This window comes from Adelges cooleyi, unplaced genomic scaffold, assembly GCF_023614345.1.
Source record: "Adelges cooleyi isolate 19-005CV unplaced genomic scaffold, UGA_ACOO_1.1 ACOO_flye_CR_arks_rails_tigmint_CR_PRNA_728, whole genome shotgun sequence".
In the NCBI taxonomy this organism is placed as follows: domain Eukaryota; kingdom Metazoa; phylum Arthropoda; class Insecta; order Hemiptera; family Adelgidae; genus Adelges; species Adelges cooleyi.
Window position 1 is genome coordinate 43,131 of NW_026096434.1, and position 20,438 is coordinate 63,568.

At 29.2% G+C, this 20,438-nt stretch overlaps 1 protein-coding gene across 1 annotated transcript in view; it reads right to left on the reverse strand.

The window, feature by feature from the left end:
• Positions 1 to 12,135: 12,135 nt before the first annotated feature.
• Positions 12,136 to 20,438, reverse strand: part of LOC126845261 (zinc finger protein 665-like) — a 68,467-nt gene continuing 60,164 nt past the window's right edge. The window contains exons 2-5 of the mRNA XM_050583898.1: positions 16,271 to 16,450; positions 14,849 to 15,028; positions 13,642 to 13,845; positions 12,136 to 13,429 (exon numbers count right to left, since the gene is read on the reverse strand). Of these exons, the coding sequence (XP_050439855.1) occupies positions 12,514 to 13,429; positions 13,642 to 13,845; positions 14,849 to 15,028; positions 16,271 to 16,431 (1,461 nt within the window). The 5' untranslated portion in view covers positions 16,432 to 16,450 and the 3' untranslated portion in view covers positions 12,136 to 12,513. The remainder of the gene's footprint in view (positions 13,430 to 13,641; positions 13,846 to 14,848; positions 15,029 to 16,270; positions 16,451 to 20,438) is intronic.

Here is a 20,438-nt window from a genome sequence, read left to right on the forward strand (position 1 = left end):
TAGTAACACTAATAATCACCGACTACTATGGTAGTAAAAAGACAGTACAGTAGGGACGGGGCATAGTGGGGACGAGGAGATCACGGGTCTACAGGAATTGTTTTAACTGAAAGTGATAAAATCACTTTTAAATAAATGCTTCTATGCAGATCTGTTGTATGGTAGGTTCAAACCAGCACAGTATGTAAGTATTATACGTAAGTGAGTAGTAGTAATAAGTAGTAGAAATAGTAGTAAGTAAGGGAGGTTCAGTTTTGATAGATAAAAATACAAATATCGACAAAAGCATTATACCTAATGACAATTATGTGTTTAAAAAATTAATTTTTAGTATTATGGTGGATACGATTAGGGTCGATCGTCTGTCTATAATAATGTATGGTCATATTGAAACAGTTGGCTACTAATTTAAGTATAATATAATTATGATTATTATAATAATAATAAGGAAAGATTTTTTTTCAAATTTAGTTTTAATACTTTTGATATAAATCGGCAATATTTATTAAAAATGTTAGAATTAGTTGTTTAGAAGATCATAATATTAATTTTAACGTTTTGGGCTTTCGCACCTACTCAATGAAACTTTACCTCCCTTAACAAATACAATATATAAATTATCATAAATATGTACATACATCTGCTTCGTGCTAGTTTTAATTTTTTAGTTTATAATTTTGTAGCTCTAATTTTGTATAAAATATTTCATTATTTTATTACTGTGTTCAAGTTAAGATATATTTTAATAGTATTTAAAAGTCATGAATGATAGTACTTTATTTTATGACTAGATCAAATCTCGTTACCATTTAACATCATACTGCTGCTATACTATTATTAAAATCTCCATAAAAGGTTATTGTTAAATAACAGTTAACAGCCGACCGCTAGTAATATATGTAGGTAAAATGTATTGTTTTCTCCATCACAGTACCAGAATACGATTTATTTCAATTTAAATGTAGGAAAATCAATTTTTCTTTAGAAAATAACAAGAAATTAATATACAGGATGGGGTAGTAAAACGGCGATTTTCTAATGTATTTAAATGGGACCCGTTTAGGGAACCTACCCGTTTCACTATCTCACCCCTTACATTTTAAGGATCTATGAAAAGGTTTTTTTAGTTGCATTTTATTTTGTACATTGTCAATCTAGTAAAATAGAAGTATGATATAGCTTCGAAATAATATAATCTATGAAGTATAAATAGTTTGTGTGAGATTGCTCTAATGGAAGTATATAATACATAAGTATTAATTTTATTGAGAATAAGCGATTATAATTTAAACTATGGAGTACAAACGATTGAAACATGAATCGTCAACAATTCCATCAAAATATAACAAGACATTGTATATGTGTTATTTGGTCCACTACGTTTTTGCAAAAAAAAAAAAAACCAGTACAGTGGGGTCGGGGCATAGTGGGGACGGAGCATAGTTGAGTCGGGGCATAGTGGGGACGGGGAGGTCACAGGTTTACAGGAATTTTTAAATCAGAAAGTGATAAAATCACTTCGATGCAAAAAAACGCTTCGATGCAAATCGGTAGTTAGTATTTTCAAGCCAGTGCAGTCCAAACCAAGCACAGTATAAACCAGCAAAGCAAGAAAGTTTTAAATTGCTTTGATTACATTATGCCTATACTGTACTAGTCCTCTCGGATAAAATCACTTTCAAATTAATGGCACAAGTTTTTTATACTTGCTATTATTGCATTTAGAAATAGCCAAACCGAACGATGATGCCTGAAATTAAAAAATCTGTTTCCTAAATAACCTAGAAAAGGTGCCAAAGTTACTAATCTTAAGTAGTCAAAATTTTGCCTGGCTTTTTGGTACAAAATCCTTTAATAAGTGATTTTCTTAAAAATGATCATTGAAATTAAATTTACAAACAAGACTTGTTCATTCCGTGTAAGTAAACTGAGTTTAGACACAAAACCAAAATTACTATCTTTTTTTGAAATTTTAACGTATACAATCGCCAAGTACACAAAAAAGTAAACCCGTTTTAACTTTTGAGTGCTGAGGCCTCCTATAATATCATTTTACTTTAAAATCTCTTAAGATTTTTTTTACTTTTTTTACCTCAAACAAAAACCGGATAAGACTTTCTGGAAGTTCGGATAGTACTGGAATTATGTAACGATTAAAAATCAGTAAATAATATTGAGATATGTTTAGGTAATTAACAAAACTTTCATTCAAAATGATAACATCTATTTTCTTTTATTTTTAAATTGAAATTGTGGTTTTCAAGATTTTTGTGTAATAATTGACTTGTTTTAATTAATAAAACTGTTGAAAACGGTTTATTTAATTTCGACAAGTATTTTGTATACATTCTGAATAATTGAAGATTAAAACTAAAATACAGGGGGAAATCGGTCAGTAGTACTAACAATTTTTTCAGGTAATTGATACAGTTCATTGAAAAATATTATAATTCCTGGAGGTGTGATTTTCATAACATCAGGGACATGTGTATTCTTAAAAGTGAACAAAATTGCTGCGTTTACTCCTGGAATCCGTCTGCATTTATACTGTGTGAAATTACTCCTATTCTCGGCACGTGCAATAGGAGTTTTTATACCAACTGGCCACGAGTCTTCCGTGCAGCGATTAAGATAAGGTGGCACATTAATATCAGGTGGACATTTTCTGTCCTCCAACGCATGTCGCATTGTTGATTATTGCAGCCTAACCGATTAACACCACTTTTTTCAAATTGCGAATAATAGTATGGTTGGATTAAAAAAGTGTATAATTTTCAGTGGCCAAGATAAATAACTCCATAGTTGAATTTTTCACCGCTACAGTGCGCTAAGTATACATTGACAATTGTACTTGGCGCACTAAGTACATACATTGTTTCAAATAACTTTAACTGCCTATCCTGAAAATGTTCATTTTATGGAGTTCATCAGTTTGGCTCCTGAGCGCATCATTTGACAATTTGTTTATAATTATTTCTATTAAATTACTGATTTGAATATTTTCAAAAAACCTTCAAACACATTTTGGGCACTTTATAGTTGGAAGTTGGATGCAGCTTATGCGTTTTTTTTCAGTACAGAAAAATTATTATTATTAATCCGAAATTCGACAAAAGACTGAGATTCCACTGTTAAAACTCAACCTATCAATTTACTTAAATAAAAAACGGTATAACACTGATTATCAGAAAATTAAAACATACATATTTCTTGAAAATTACTTAGCTTTAGTAATAATAGCGTTAAACAATTGAATAAATTATAATTACCTCTTTCGAAGAATCCATTGAATTCGCCGCCAGAATGTAATATGTCAAACACATCAGAATAATGATATTTATATTCATTTTTGCGGTAATAATAAATGCTACTAATTCTCATATGACACTTAACTCTATCAAATCTACTACACGAATGTTTCATACGCTCTCAAGAACAGTCAGCTTTGTAAAAGTTGTTGCCAAAATAATATTTACTTAGTTTTGTCAAAGAAAGACACGTTACATTTTACTGCACAAACACGAGCAATAATAATAAAAAACACTTTTATCTGTTGAATATAATGTATTACGATATTTTAATAAAAAAAAAAAAACCGATTCTTCGTGCCTTTTTTTTAGTGTAGTAAAACATTATACTACACCTTATATAATAGAAAATTGTTTTTCTTTAAATATATTTTTATTTATCGCACATATCAGAGTTACAGTCTGGGGAAATTTAGGCCATTTAAAAACTCTTACAAGGGTAGGTCACAGTGAAAGAGTGACGGTTTTTCTTCGAATTCTTCTTCTTCCATAGATATAAATCGCAATTCATCTTAATCGTTGTCATTTATAGTTCTCATGTCATGCAAAACCCTCTGTGAGGGTCTTAACTGATTTTGACTCATCGTCAACACGTTTTATAAATTTTAATAAAATGTTTTGTAATGGATTTAAGTCCCAGTTTAACAAGTTGTTTCTATTTTTCAACATTTCTATTGATTCCCCAGTATTAAGGTCTTTAGAGTTATTTACATATTTTAGTAATTTACTGTGCAAACATATTAAATAGGGTTTATGATAAATTGTTAAAAAAAAAACAACTTCAAGAAGACATTTTAAATGAAAATACCTATAAAAATGTTGGGTCGGTATATAGGTAGTTATAAATTATATGTTTTTCCCTCCCATTTTTATATAGACAATCTGTACCTACCTCTAGACGCAATAAGAGTATAAGCTAAGAGAAATATGAAAAAGAACAGCTTGACGAAAGCAGTCACCCATTGATGACAATTCCTATTTGTGTTTATTTTATTATTATTAATGTCTAGAAAACGTGTGTTTGTGTTTGTTGCATGTGTTACATGTATAATAATAATTGATACTAATAGATAGATTTAATATCATGCATTAATAAGAAAAAATAATCATAAACTCAATAAACTTTCTATAAACAATTTTTATTTACAATATAAAACAATATGTGTAAATAGAAACAATAAGAGCATAATATATTTTTGTAATTTAAGTAAATAATGCAAGAATGATGTTTGAACACAATTAAGTAATATTGTTTATAAGAATTAATTATAATATTAAACCTAATTTTTTTACTGCATGCTGTTTGGCTGTGTAATGTACAATGCTGCGTTTTCATACAAATCCCTGGTCGACTGATTTCCCAGATATGGTAAGAGTTTCACTGGATTTATTGGGTTGGTGCTTGCTTGTAGATTAGACTAGTTGAGTGGCTGCAAGGGGTCAACAATGGTATCATCAGATACGGGTTTGTGAAACGTTTAAGGTCAATTTTGGTATTTTTTAGCAGATCCGTTTAGGAATCACGCAAGTTGTTCCATTTAAACTGTGAAAACAGTTTCACCTGTTAATCAGAACAAAACATAAAGATATTATGATTTTTTTTTTTTTTTAATTACTTACAGAACTGTATTTGTGTAGTAACCTTGTAGTAAATTTTCAAAACTTTTTCCCAAAAATTTAAGTTTCTATTGTACAAAAAATGAAAAAATCAAGTCAACAAGACGTTTTTTAATTACAATTATGATTTTTACTTACTTACTCCACAAAATACTTCAACAGCATCATCCGAAGAGAGCAAACCAAAATAAAGAGAAAATAAAGAGAGAAAACCAAAAAAAGAATTGAGCAAACACCACTCGTGCAGCATGAACTAGACGTGGAGACGCCGGAGCCTTAGATGATGAAATTTGGCAAACGGCAATGCTTCTGGGCGTTCTTTCACTGACGGCTTGGAAAAGCTAATTCCATCGCCTGTTTCAGAAGTTCGAAATTAATTTAATTGGGTTACAAATTGGCCACAAATAGTAATTATTATAAAATCTTAGGTATATAATACCGCAACATGATTAGCAAAAATATTAAGCTACAAAATTAATGGTGTGTGTTATTAGACAAATTTTGGAAAATATTGTACTTACTCGCTCTACGATGGCTAGTTTAGCTTCCAATTCTTCTATCCGACCGGTTACTTTGACTAAGTGGTGTTCGGATATAGTCAGAACGGCTCTGACCACGTGAGACTTGGCTCTCAAGTTGGCTTTAAGCTCGGCCATCTCCTCTTCTTTGGCCATATCTAATACAAAAAAAAAATACTAATAATGAAATACGGTTTATTATCCAAATCTTTCCAAAGACTTTTAAACTGACATAAACATAATGTATTAAAACAACTCTTTTGTTTACCTTTTTCAAACTCTTATAAACAACCGCTCGCTATTACATTAAAATTAATTAATATTATAATAATTTTGTTTTAAATATTATAGGCATAAAAACTGTAGCTTAAACATACCTATCTACTATTCGACGAAAACCTCCAATGTTGTTGTGCGAATTTCTATTTACTTAGCATTTTAATATATTAAACACTTTTATTATAACGACAATTTTATAATAAGCTACAAAATTAATGGTGTGTGTTGTATTAGACAAATTTTGGAAATTATTGTACTTACTCGTTCGGGCTAGTTGCAATTCTTCTATCCGACCGGCTGCTTTGCCTAAGTGGTGTTCGGATATAGCTTGAACGGCTCTAACCACGTGAGACTTAGCTCTCAAGTTGGCTTTAAGCTCAGCGATCTCTTCTTCTTTGGCCATATCTAATACAAAAAAAAAAAAAAATACTAATAATGAAATACGGTTTATTTCCAAATCCTCCCTGATAAACCTTGTCGAATATATTGTACTTACCGTCCTTGACCATGTTCGCAATGTCGCGTTCAAGTTTAAGTGCAAGTACACTGTGGTCGGTCATGATTGATTGGCATTGTGCAGGTTTTGCAACGATGCCAGTTAAACCGGCCTTGACCACCTGCAGTTCTTTATTCAGCATTGCGTTTTTTTTCTGGACTTTAGCATTTTTCATGCGCAGTCTTTTCATTTTTAGCTGGCCTTGTACTTGAAGCAGAAAAAAAAATTGTTTAAAATTAAATTTTTACAGTTTTTTTTATTTTAATATTTACCATTGTGTTTGCGCTTGATAGTCACCAGTGTCATTTTAAGACTTTGATTTTTGTCCACAAGTTTTTTGTTGCCGTTCTTGACATGGGCCAAATTCGATTCTAGTGTTTTTAATTGGTCTTTTATTTGGTCTCGTTCTTGAAGCACATCATCTATGGCTCGATTGCTTTGCAGAACATACCTGGCTTCGTCGCATTGGGCCTTTAACCCAACGACAACGTTAACAAGCTGTTGCCTGTTAAAGTTTTTGTTGGGTTGTATGCCCAATGCGACGCTTAAGTTTTCTACAAGCCAATCCAACTGTTGTCTCGCCTCTCTCAATGGCTCCTGGTCCTTCATTTTGTGGTCTACAGCTCCAATTGCGTTTGACATTGTTGAAGATACAGTTATAGTTTCGAGTTCAGTCCAAGAACTAAAAATCGAAGAATATCTAAACAATTAATATAGCGAAGAAAGAATTATACCAAGACTATAATAAAGTCAAAAATACTTTTGTTTGTTATAAATGTAAACACGAAACTTAGTGTTGACAACGACGCTTGTAAACGGATAAATTTGAACCAACAAATTGTTTGTTAAATTTATTTAAAAGCTGTTTCGATTTTAAATTAGAACCCCCCCCCCCAAAAAAAAAAAAAAAAAATTATTGTAGATGTCTACATTCAGTGTGCGCTGGACAGTAATACAAGTATAAATGAATTTGACTTCGGATTTTTGGGAAAATTGTCTATTATGTTATAGCCCCGTCGTTAATCTGCTTTAAGCTCTTAAAAAAGTGGAAAAAAAAGACAAGGTTACATTTCGTCTACCACTAAGGGTACAATTATTATTGTATTGATAAATACATAATAATATTTTATGTAAGAAATAACATTCACACGATTCATCAAATCAAAACATATTTTATTATTACAATTATAATATTTTTTTTACAAGTACAGTATGATTTAAATTGAAATTGAAATAAAGATACATGTTTTGAACGTTTTACATTAACGAATAAAGTATAACCAAAATAGGTGTAAATGATTGAAAAAGAAAAATTTTAAAAATGATTTCCAATGCAATTGTGCAGTTAAAAATCAACATTTCAACATGTTTTCGTACTGCAGTTTTTCAAAAACGTGGAAATGCGAACGCTATAGTCATTGATAAACTTTATGTAAGATTGATATAAATCGAATTCAAGAGTATCTTTATAGTGCAGTTGAATTTCACCAATAACCGTAGTTGCTTTTTCCACCGTTTTTGGGAAACTTTACACAACAATTCATCGTTTGATTCAACGCATTCCAAGTGTCCGAATCCACGAGCGAAGGCGAATACAATTGGAATCCGCAATTTGATGACCGCATTCAAGCAGGTCGAATCTGAGAGATATGTTTTCCCTTAGCTGTTCGTTGGATAAACTAGAGAAATCGGGTCCCAACTCTTCGGTCTTATAGCCACTTTTAAATGAACTCACTTGCTTCCACTGTGTTACTAGTTTCCCATGCTCGACCTGTTCGACATCTTCGCACAACAGCGGCTCGTGTTGGATCATGAAAATAATTACAAAGAGTACACAACATTTTGTGAAAATCATTTTCAACGTAATGTCGCTTTCCAATACAACACAATCCAATTTATATACTTTGAACAAATTTGCCTTTCAGATGCAAAAATATGTAGAATCCGAAATTGTTTATTTTATTATCTGAGTGGAAATACGATTAGTTAAATAGATTTAGTTACAGTCCATTTTTGTTGATAACATTTATCCGTTTAAACTGATGTTGTGCATTTTCTGTGTCTTCGCCGAACAAATAAACCCCCCCTGAACCGGTTAGTTTTGTTTATTTTTACAATATAACATGTTAACTGAAATGGCTTTTATACTCGTAGGAACATTTTTTTAAATCATAAACAATACCTTGAAACCTTTTTTTTTTGTAAATATTGCCTATACAAAACTCCTTAAAAACGGAAAACTTAAAGTAAACCTAAATTTAAGATACTGTAGATGAGGCTATTGTCGAAGCTGGATCAGGTTCTGTCGAAGATGCAACGGATTTTGTCGAAGATAGACGGGGTACTGACGATGATGACTAAAAATAGTAGTGTATTACGTAATATTTGATATTATGTATTGTGTACCTACTATATAATATGTTTTGAAAATATATATACTTCAATATTACAAGAATAATCGTTGTACTTAATTTTACCTGGCCCAATATATCATAAAATCTTTCTTTTATGTACTATAATGTAAACTCAAACAGTCGCCGCTAATGTAGTAGATTGACAGTACGGAAAGCCAAAATGTCGGTTGGTACTGATCAGTTAATACAGGTCTATTAATGATATAGCTAACTCACACAAAGCCTTAACAAGCCAAATAGAGTCTGTAAAACTGTTTTTTTACTACTACTACTAACTGTTTTAGCTCCGATGCAAAGCGAGAAGGTATTGGTTTTACTCTGATGTGGGCTTTTTTTTTATCTGTATACACTGTAACTTTTTTAATACTGGACCAATTCCTTCGAATAGCAACTCTATAAATCACAAATTTTATCTAGTGGTACTTTGAGGAGGTAAAAGTTGAAAAAATTTACTTCTTCACAGACGAAATTTGAAAAAACAAAAAAAAAAACCGTACGAGTTTTTAAGTTACAGTGTATACAGATAAAAAAAAGCCCACACGATATCACGATATGTTATTCCTTTAAAATTAGGTCAATTGTAATACAATTTTAAAACATATTATTTCTTGGTGCTCACATGCATAGCTTTTGTAGGTAGTCTAGGCGGTACCGTGTGTTTTTGTTTCTTTATTTGTTCTTGACAATTGAGTACATAATAATACTTTGGTATAATATACATATTTACATACTTTGGTATAATATACACCTTTACATACGTAGACTAGTGTAAAATATGGTGTCAACTTGTATATTACGATAAACCACAATAGATTTACAAGACAAAAAAGACTAAACTTTTTGTAGACAATATCAATATTATATTACTATCGAAAATTATAGGCTTAACATGTATAGACTTTGTAGAGATAGTGTAGAGATTTTTGTAATATTACAATTAGTATAAATGATTTATATATAATATTATTTTGTGCGTAACATATTATATGGTGAATATAGTTTTATCCGAGATGACTAGTACAGTAGAGTATAGGCATAATGTAATCATAGCAATGAGGAAACGGAGAGGTCACGGGTCTACAGGAATTATTATAAATGAAAGTGATAAAATTGAATAAAATCACTTTCAAATAAACGCTTTGATGCTCATTTGTAAATACAGAACCTTAATTTAAAACTTTCTTACTTTACTGCTTTACTTGGTATGGACTGTACTGGCTTGAAAATACTAACTACCGATTTGCATCGAAGCGTTTTTTCGAAAGTGATTTTATCACTTTCAGATTTAAAAATTCCTGTAAACCTGTGATCTCCCCGTCCCCACTATGCCCCGACTCAACTATGCTCCGTCCCCACTATACCCCGACCCCACTGTACTGGTTTTTTTATTATTTGTTTTTCAAATGATTGTGAATTGGAAGATAATATCAGTTTTTGTGCTTTGCAAGCATACTAGCTGTTTTAAAATTATTTTCAATTATGCTGAGAATGTTAGACTATTATACTTAACATTTTTTTATAAACGATTATTTTATACATAATAGTCTGATTTTTTAAAATCACAATCATTTCGAAATTAAAACAATGGATAATCACAACAAAGTAAATCCTATGATTTTATTTAAAATGGACATATTTTCAAAAAGTTGAAAATTTGTATAAAAAATGTCTTATGCATAAGATTGTTAATAATCCATGTGTAAGCTTATAAATAAATCATTTTTTTACACTATAATTTAATTTTTTTTTAGCTCAATAACAACAAAGCTGCAGTATCCAAGGTCGGTATCACATTTTAAAAATACATATGCTTACTAATACGTGTATATTGTAAAATGTTTCCTTTTTTGTTTATCATAATTATTATGTTTCAACCTTCAGATTTTTCTAATAATAATGTACTCTAAATAACATATTCTGTTACCTATCATATAAATTATATTATGTCTATTACATACACCAATAAAATATATGTATAATATTCACCGAATAAGTAAATTTGTATTTTATTATCTAGTCTAATCCAACTATTTATTTTTACTATCGTTGTAGAACACTTCAACGCTTAAGCGAATTGTTTATTATACTCATATTATAATTTATCCATTTACATAAGTCTTATAAATTTCCAATATTATAGTCATTATTTGAAAAGTTTATTTATAAAAAAAAAAAGACTTATTTAAAACACACGGTATCGTATCTATTTCAGTTTTTTCGATGAAATATTCTTAAAACCAAATAAAATAGCTTGATGATTTCCAAAGTGTTAGTTGGAGCCTGTGATCAAAATACGGTAACTGCGATTTATGATTAACAAAACAATAATTATCATTGATAGTACTAATAATTTTAAGATTTATTTTAAATTATAGACACTACTGTAATTACTTTCAAACATTATGTGTTTTCTTGAGAACAAACCGCTAGATTTATTAAAAGAAGTTACAGTCTAATTAAAAAGGGCGAAAATGATAAAACACAAGCCTGCTGGCGCCTGGATTGTGATGTATATTCTCCTTGCGATTTATGATGATAGAATAGTCTTAATTATATGTTCTGGACGAATAAACAATAATCTTGTTGCTTAGTTATTGCGCTACTTTAGTATCGCAATGTAGTGTCATTTTCGGGATGGGGGGCAAAGGCTAAAGCTTGTTTCATACTTAAAAATTTTAATAAGGACCCCGATATTTCCTAAATTACTGAAAAATATGAGACTAGTAAGAATATATTTTATTTACTTTGTATATTATCTACACTTAATAATTTATTAAAATCTCGATTGGCCGATGCTGGTTTGGTTAGAAAACAATACTATTTGTAAAGGAAGTATTAGAAATTAACATAATATTCCTATTTAAATATATTGAAAATAATTATTTTTACTTATTATTTAATAATAAATATAAATATTGAAGTAGGTATAATTTTCCGACTTTCCCGAATGACATTTATTGGTATCGGTATAAATAAAAAATGTTTTTTTGTGAATATCTTATGATTTCAGAGTATTATGTACATAATTTTTACTTTGTTCAGTTAGGGATTTAGCTAATTTTGTTACTTAGTAGTGCCTACTTAAAAAATAAAAATAAATTGTATACCTATAGTATTTTGAATAAAGTAAATTGCAAATAGATAACAACGTTATTGATAATGAATATTTTGAAAACATTATGAAAATTCATAATACTTTATTGTTTTAAATCAAGCGAAAACAAATTTACTATTTAGTATTTTAATAAATAATAGAAACAATATAATAACATAATTAATATAAAAGTGGCAAAATTTATTTAAAAAATATTCATGCAGATGAAAACACAAAATTAAAAATAGTTTTCATAAACCTGATTAGTCGGATAAAAATGAATAAATATTTTAAATTAAAAATCAATTTTTAAATAAATAAACTTAATACTTCTTTATTGTTTCCAAATACAGTGGAAACAAATAATTAAAAATAAAACGTTATTTGCATACCATGATTAGTTGGATATAAATAAATACATGTTTTAAATAAAAATCCAATTAAGAAATATAAACTTATATACCTTAATGATAAGTTATCTTTAAAACCACAACAGTAAGTATAAAAGACTATTATAATATTTTAACAAAATAACAATAGTAACAATATTATCTACTATTTTTCATGTGTAAATTATGGAACTAAAAGATGTATTTAGTCTGTTATAAGTCAAATAGAAAAGCAAAATAATAAAAAATTGTTACCAAAACTATTTTAAAACTGCCAAATAGTCACGAAAGGTATATGAGGTATGTAAAGGCTTTAGTCGTGTGCTTTTGCTTGATGCCTTTTGAGATTATCTTGGCGACCAAACGATTTTTCTCAGACCAAGCATTTATATCGTACCTCACCAATATGTATGTTTATGAGTTTTGAGATGAGATTGTGTATTAAAACATTTTTCACAGACATCGCATTTAAATGGTTTCTCGCCGGTATGTATCCTTTTGTGAGTTTTGAGGGAAGACTGGTGACCAAATGTTTTTTCACAGACATCGCATTGAAAGGGTTTCTCTCTGGTATGTATCCTATCATGAATTTTGAGGGTAGACCGGTGACCAAATGTTTTCTCACAGACATCGCATCTAAAGGGTTTCTCCCCGGTATGTATACGTGCATGTTTTTTGAGATCAGATTGTTGACTAAATGTTTTCTCACAGACATGGCATTTAAAGGGTTTCTCGCCGGTATGTATCCTTTCATGAGTTTTGAGGGTAGACTGTTGACCAAATGTTTTTTCACAGATATTACATTTAAAGGGTTTCTCTCTGGTGTGTATCCTTTCATGAGTTTTGAGGGTGGATTGTTGACCGAATGTTTTTTCACAGACATCGCATTTAAAAGGTTTCTCGCCGGTATGTATCCTTTTATGAGTTTTGAGGTAAGTTTGGTGACCAAATGTTTTTGCACAGACATTGCATTTAAAGGGTTTCTCGTCCGTATGAATGCGCCAATGTTTTCTCAGGTTTGATTTTGATGATAACATTTTTGAACAAATGCCACAATTAAATAGGCCACCATTGTTTCGAGTAAACCCTTTTATTCTGCTGTTTCGATGATCGACTTTATTTTTTTGAGGCGCTTTCTTTTCCACGGAAGTAGTGGAATGGGACTTCGCAATATGCCGGATTATATTACTTTTGGTTTTAAATCTTCTTTGACATATATAGCAATCGAACCGACGTATTTTGTATACATTTTCCTCAGAATCTATGGTTTTTGTATCATTTGAAGTATCGGTCGCTTTACACGGGAAATGAATACTAAAACACGTAAAAAACAAAATAAATTTATCTAAAGTCAATATATTTTGATGTTATACAGCAAGTATTAATATTACCTATGTTAAATGTACAACGCATCAAACACGCATAGTTTTTAAGAATTCATTTTATTAATTTTAGATCAAATACAAAGATCTACTATTAACTCAAAACAAATAACATTTTTTTTTGCAACATTTAAAATATCTTACCCATAAGTATTTCCGATTTCTTTCTTTATCAAATACACCTCGGTATTAGAAATGCCATCGTGTGATGATGTTATATGACGGTTCATATTCCTTTCAGAAGTAAACGATTGTAAACACACGTTGCAAATTATGTCTGGCTGTGATTCGTCCACCAATTCGTCAGTTTCATGTTTAATGTTGGATATGTTATAACGCTCATCAACTCTGTAATTAATATAACCCAAAATATTAAATTACTTTTTGTGCAAGATTTTATCTAAAAATAGACCACTAAATTGGTTTGTTGTGTGTGCATAGAAGACAGAAGGTGTATTAGCTAAAAGGAGGATAAAACGATTAGATTATCAAAGTTTTATGTAAAACCAATATAAAGAAATGTATTAGATTTTGGTGAGCCGAATATTGTTCATATTCTAATTTATTTCTGTATGTTATACACATAAAATCTTTATCCCATCATAGGTATCGTTATGATTTCAAACCTGATTGGTATCGTGTTGGCATCATGCTGTCATTGTTTTTTTTTGTTTTTGTGAACTATTTAATAAACTTAGAGTAGTGCAACTGAGGTAAAAGTGTTTATCTAGTTATATTCAATAAATGTTAGTTAATGGCTAATGACCTAAATGTCGAAGAATAATCATTTTATAAATAAAAGAAAATGGTAAGATTTTAATAAAATTTTGTATTTAACTTAACATAATTTTTGATTGTAAAAAAAAGGTATTTTATAAAAATTAAACAAACTCCAGTACTTATTATAATATATATTTTTTAAACTGTTAATATAAAGTTTTTATAATAAAAAATGAACCTTGTTCGCATTTTTTGTCTATTTTATAATAGAATAAAAAAAAATGTATAAATATTTTCTATATATTTATATAATATATAACACGGTAAGTCTTGTGCAAACATACGCTTACATAATGCGGTACTGTAGACTTTGACCGGTAATCATACTTACAATTATATGTTTACAATTTTATTTTTTTTTATATTTTGATTTAACATTATATTGATAAGAAGTAGATGTAGTTTTAAAACAATCTTTTATTATATGAAAAAGTGGTTCCTAATATAAGTTAAATGTCAGCGAAACGCTAACATTGATACCAACGACGGGTTTAAAGAGGAAGACGACATAATAACAAAAGATTAATAATTTTATTTAAGGGAAAAAAAATGGTTATAAAAATAGCCTTACTCATAAGTATTGACGACTTCATTCTTTACCAAATACTCCCCTGTTGTAGAAATTTCATTTTTTTTGAACTGCACATCTAACGGTTTGGGTTCAATGGCTTCAAACGTATTTTCAAAGGAGTGTTCTTCTGTTTCATTGTTTTCATGTTTAATTTTCAACACATTATACCGCTTGAAAACTCTATAATGGACATTTAATGTTAGTTGTATTTCTGTGCCATAGAAATTTAATAGGAAGAGACTTAATTACACAATTTTAACTATTTTGTTTTGTAACAAATATTTGTAATAATAATAATATAATACAAACAGCTAATGTCCTAAATTTCCCAAGCTTGAATAAAATACAAATAAATAAAGAATAATTAAGTTTACATTGACCGAAAAATAAAAACCGACCAAATTTAAGTGGTATACTTTGTTTTTTTTAAACATTAAAACTTAATTTTAATTTACTTAAATTAGATGAATAACACAAAACTACAAGAATGACTTGTAGGTAAAAAGTTAACACCATAAAGATTAAAGGTAGACGATAGACCATTTTGCCGACTAGATTAATTTAAAGTGGCGTTCATCCCGTATCACTGGACTCCGGTGTACGAAGCATAGTACCTATCTTTTAGGACACATGAGATTTTATACTTCAATAGCTAAATAAGTGATAGGTTTTTTTTTAATATTAATAAATAAATTAGATGTACATGATCAGTTTCCAACAGCTGAATTCATATATTTTGGTTTCAAACTGTGTTTCATTCACTAATTCGTCAGTTTCATGTTTATTGTTGGGTACGTTATTATGCTCATCAACTCAGTAACTTACAAAGCCCAAATTTTTATTTACCTGTATGTTCAGACTTTTATCTATAAATAAATCAATAACTTTGCCTGTTTTGTAAGCATAAAAGGTCTATTAGCTAAAAGGAGAGTCAATATATATAAATACGCTTTAAATTTTGGATTTCTTTATGATTATTATAAAATAAACAGTTTCATTTTTATAGAGATAAAAATCACTGATGTATTATATATATATAACTTATAAAATAGTATTTACCAAACAATTATTTTTAAAAGAGTATATATTTTATTGAAAAATTTGACTGATCGATAACAAGTTTTAAATAAAGTCTAATGTCTTATATAATATAAACCTTAATCATTTATAATACCTCAAAAAAAGCTAAGTATAGAATAAGGTAAAGATAAGTGGATTAAGTTACTCAAAAAAAGTTATTATTTCTCTTTACTTCTTATAACGTCAAAGATAATTGTTTAAATATTACCATTAATACTATTTTGAAAATGAATTAGGACATCATTAATTACATTTTTTATTTAAATTACAGAGGACGACATAATAACAAAAGCTAAATAGTTTATTAAGGATAAAAAAAAATGGTTATAAAAATCGCCTTACTTATAAGTATTGTCGACTTCATTCTTTACCAAATACTCCTCTATTGTAGAAATTTCATTCTTTATGAACTGTACATCTAACGGTTTAGGTTCAATGACTTCAAACGAATTTTCAAAAGAATGTTCTTCAGTTTTATCATTTTCTTCTTTAATTTTCAACATATTATACAGCTTCCAAACTCTATAATTGACATGTAACATTAGTTGACAGTTATATTTCTGTGACATATATTTTTATTGAGGTTTAATAAGACGACTTAATTACATAATTTTAACTATTTTGTTTAGTAACAAATATAGGTTTTAATAATAATGATATAATAAAGAATAATTAAGTTTACATTATTTGAAAAATAAAAAGTTTTGAGTGGTATACTATTGTTTTTTTTAAACATTTAAAACTAAATTTTAATTTACTTAAATTAGTTGAATAATACAAAACTAAAATATGACTTGTAGGTAAGAAGCTAACACAATCTTTTAACCAACACATAAATATAATGTGTAATAAATCTCTTTGTTTATTGGGTTTTATAAGGCGCAATTGTTCGGAATTTAAGAATCTGATTGTATTAAAATATTTAACTTTACTCTAGTACGTTTTATACTGGAATACGGTTCAGTAATTTGGAACCCATATCAAGGTAGATAATCAAATAAAATAGAATGCGTGGAAAATAGGTTTTTGCGAGTACATGCATTTAAACCAAACAAAATTGGTAAACTCTTGAATAACTAATGAGTCATTATGGTACTTGAGACACTTGAAAAAAGAAGGAAATTTTACATGATGCATCTTGGTTGTTTTAGTTTAAATTTGGTTGAATTCATAAATTGAGTGCTCTGACTTACTTAAACAAATACCTTTAAACGTCCCTCAAATAAATACCCGTTTGTCACAAACGTTTTACTCAGCTACATACCGGCAAAACTACAGTTTATTCTTTCCGATCAATAGAATGTTAGTTACAGGTAATTCAATAAAAAGTTTTGATATTTTTATGGTGATTTAACTAGGTTGAAATATCTTATTAATATGTAATTTGTACCTTTCTTATTTGTAACTTAGTTTCTAGTCCTTTTGCTTGTATTAATCGTAAAATAACTGTTATGAGCCCAATTTTGGTGAGTATAGTAATAAAAACAATAGTAATACTAATAAAGATTAAAGCAAGACGTTAGACCATTTTGCCAACTAGATACATTTAAAGTGGCGTTAAACCCGTATCGCTCGACCGAGTAAATAACAAGTAATAACAAAAACCAATAAATTATTATTTTATTTATTCACAAGCAATATTTTTGGTAAATGGAAGACAGAAAACTGGGCAATAGCGTAAATAAATTAAAAATACAAAACAATAGGTACTCACACAACGTAGAACCCGGAACTCAGAACGTTGACAAATTTAGAAAAATGATTAACGGCAAGTTGAAACTCAATTGTAACGCAAATTGAAAGAAAATATTATCGAAACACGACACAATATTTATCATAGAATTAAACTAAGTTATCGTGATTAAAATCTAGCGAATCTCACGAATCGGATCCGTAGCAACAATAATGAATACAAACTGTTACTATGACGCTAAGTATAATTTAACTAGTTCACAGAAAGGAGAGAGTAAAAAAGAAATCTCAAATATTAACGAAAACCAGACTTGAATTTAATAATAATAGGTAAATAATTATTGTGATTTTAATGCAACCAAACGACAACGCTGACATTTTCTAAGCAGATTTGTGATAGTGTATATCACGTTATTTGTGATAACAAGTTATCTGCGCGGTTTACTCTACCGCACTCCACCACTCGCCACGAGTCATCCTCACTTTCAAATGAATATAACTTTTGAACGGATGAATAAAAATATAAATTTGTTTCACCAATTCTTTTTTAAAAATTATTTTGAATAAAACGGCTATCTTGAAAAAAAAATGTAAAAAACTATTAAAAAAGTAAAACAGGTAGTGCAATAAAAACCACGGTGCTTATAGCACAAATGAGTAAAAATTATTAAAAAAAAAAAATCTCAAAAATATTCACCAGAACAAAAGTTACTTAATTCGTCAAATCTTTGTGGGCCATCCTGTATATATTATGCCTGTTTTTTGATTAATTATTTGGTAAAAAACGGGTATCATATTTTGGACAAATATTTATGTAGTTATTGGCATTTTGAGAATTAAGCTGGAGGAAAAGCTATACAATTGTCGTTATTTATTTAAATTATTAAAGTTTGGATATTGCAAACAACTATAATCATACAATTATACTTAGTCTTACGGGAGAACTGTGCAGAAACAAAATCACGTTGCTCTTGTATGCGCCTGCGTAGACAGGAGAGACACAGTTTGGATTCAGCGCAGTACCATTCTCTGGCGAGACAGTGTATAACAGCTCATCTGCTCTATATTGTTGTTCCCGAAATGCATTGGTTATGTGCTCGGTCGTTGACAAAAAAAAAAAAAAGTATATCAGAATTTTTTTGAAAACTCACCACACGAGAACAGCGTACAGTATCTCAAAACAGCAATTTTACAGGACAGAAAACATTTATATCTGAACAACGTTTATGTTGCGTTACTGTTTAGGAGAGGTAATTGAAAATATTCGAGAGAAAAATCGTCCCTACCAAAGCTGGTTCTTGGATTGGTTTACTAATGACAAACCTGTATTTTAAATTTTACCCAACTGCAGTGAAGTCGACAGCAACAGTTGCAACTCAATTGCAGTTTCGATATTTACCGTCAACTTGCTCCAAACACCTACGTGCAGATTAGAAATAGATGTAAAAATAAAAAAATCAAGCACATAGGCCTATAAAGAAATGAACTGATAGTAGAGAGAGATCTGTGGGTCGATATCGCTAAGGAGACATAGAGTGATTTGTTGGGTATCCCATAGAAGAAATAATATCACGGAAAGTAGTAGTATAATAATACCTGATTTCGGAATTTTTCATTTGTTTTATTTAAATATCAAATTAAAATTTTTTTATAATAATGAATCAATGTATACTTCGTTGTTGCAAAATAAATACATTATCATGCATCGGCAAGTTTGAACTTTATTTATTTATACAATATTTTTTTATTATTACCAAACATTGTGATTTTTTATTACATATAAGGTATAACTTAAAAGAGAACTGTGAAGGTAGGTATTGATTTTGCAATACCTAGTAAATTTTTTTAAGCTTGGATGCGGATCTGCGAGGGATTTTCACTCTAAGACATATCTAATAATTTATTAACATTTTATTATTTTATTACTAACAAAGTTGTAATTAGTACTGCTATAATATATTTAAGTACGTTGTCCAACCCTTTTCGAATTTAGTAGTGTTAATACATTTCTGAGTTGGCCCCATTGTTCTGTTTTTTTATTATATTTTACATAAATGTACTTGTCTAAACAAATAATTAAATATCAATAAAACGTGATTCTAATGGATTGACACAAACTGTAATACCTATATTATAGAATGTTGATTCGAAATATTGTAAACAAAATTAATTGATATTAATATACTATCGGTTTTTATATGTTATATAGTATGTATGTACCTACTTAAGTTATTTTTTATTAAAATTTAATTAAACTCATGCAATTGTTCAATTATTCTTTAGTATTTAATTGGTTTTAAAATTTCACATAGACATAAAGATTGTATTGTACATTGTAAGCTAATGTATCACCACTACTATGATGATTATTATTATTTAATTCTCATTGAATCATTAAATTAATTCTATAGCCTTGTGTACGATAAGCGTATATTCGATGTTTGCTTAAATAAGTATAATTTAGTTGAAGGATAGTATGTCGACACCCAAAGAATTTGCGGATATGGCGGCCTAAAACACTCTTAATAGCGCCTTCCAACTTTGCTGATAGGCAACCTAATGGACCCTAGTGTAGCACAGTATTAGGAAAATAACTGACACGGTAACGAGAAAGGTCTTCGGATAAAGGAATCAATTTATACACGGGAATGAGGAAATTGAGTTTAGTTAAGTCAAGGGATATTCGTGGACGGTCACGTCTTATATACACCAAGATGCTTTCTTATCAATTACAATTAGTTTTGAATGAACGAAAATATTATTCTGTAGAAGCAGCTCGAACAGCTTTATCATCGTTATTATTGTGTTCAGTAGGTAA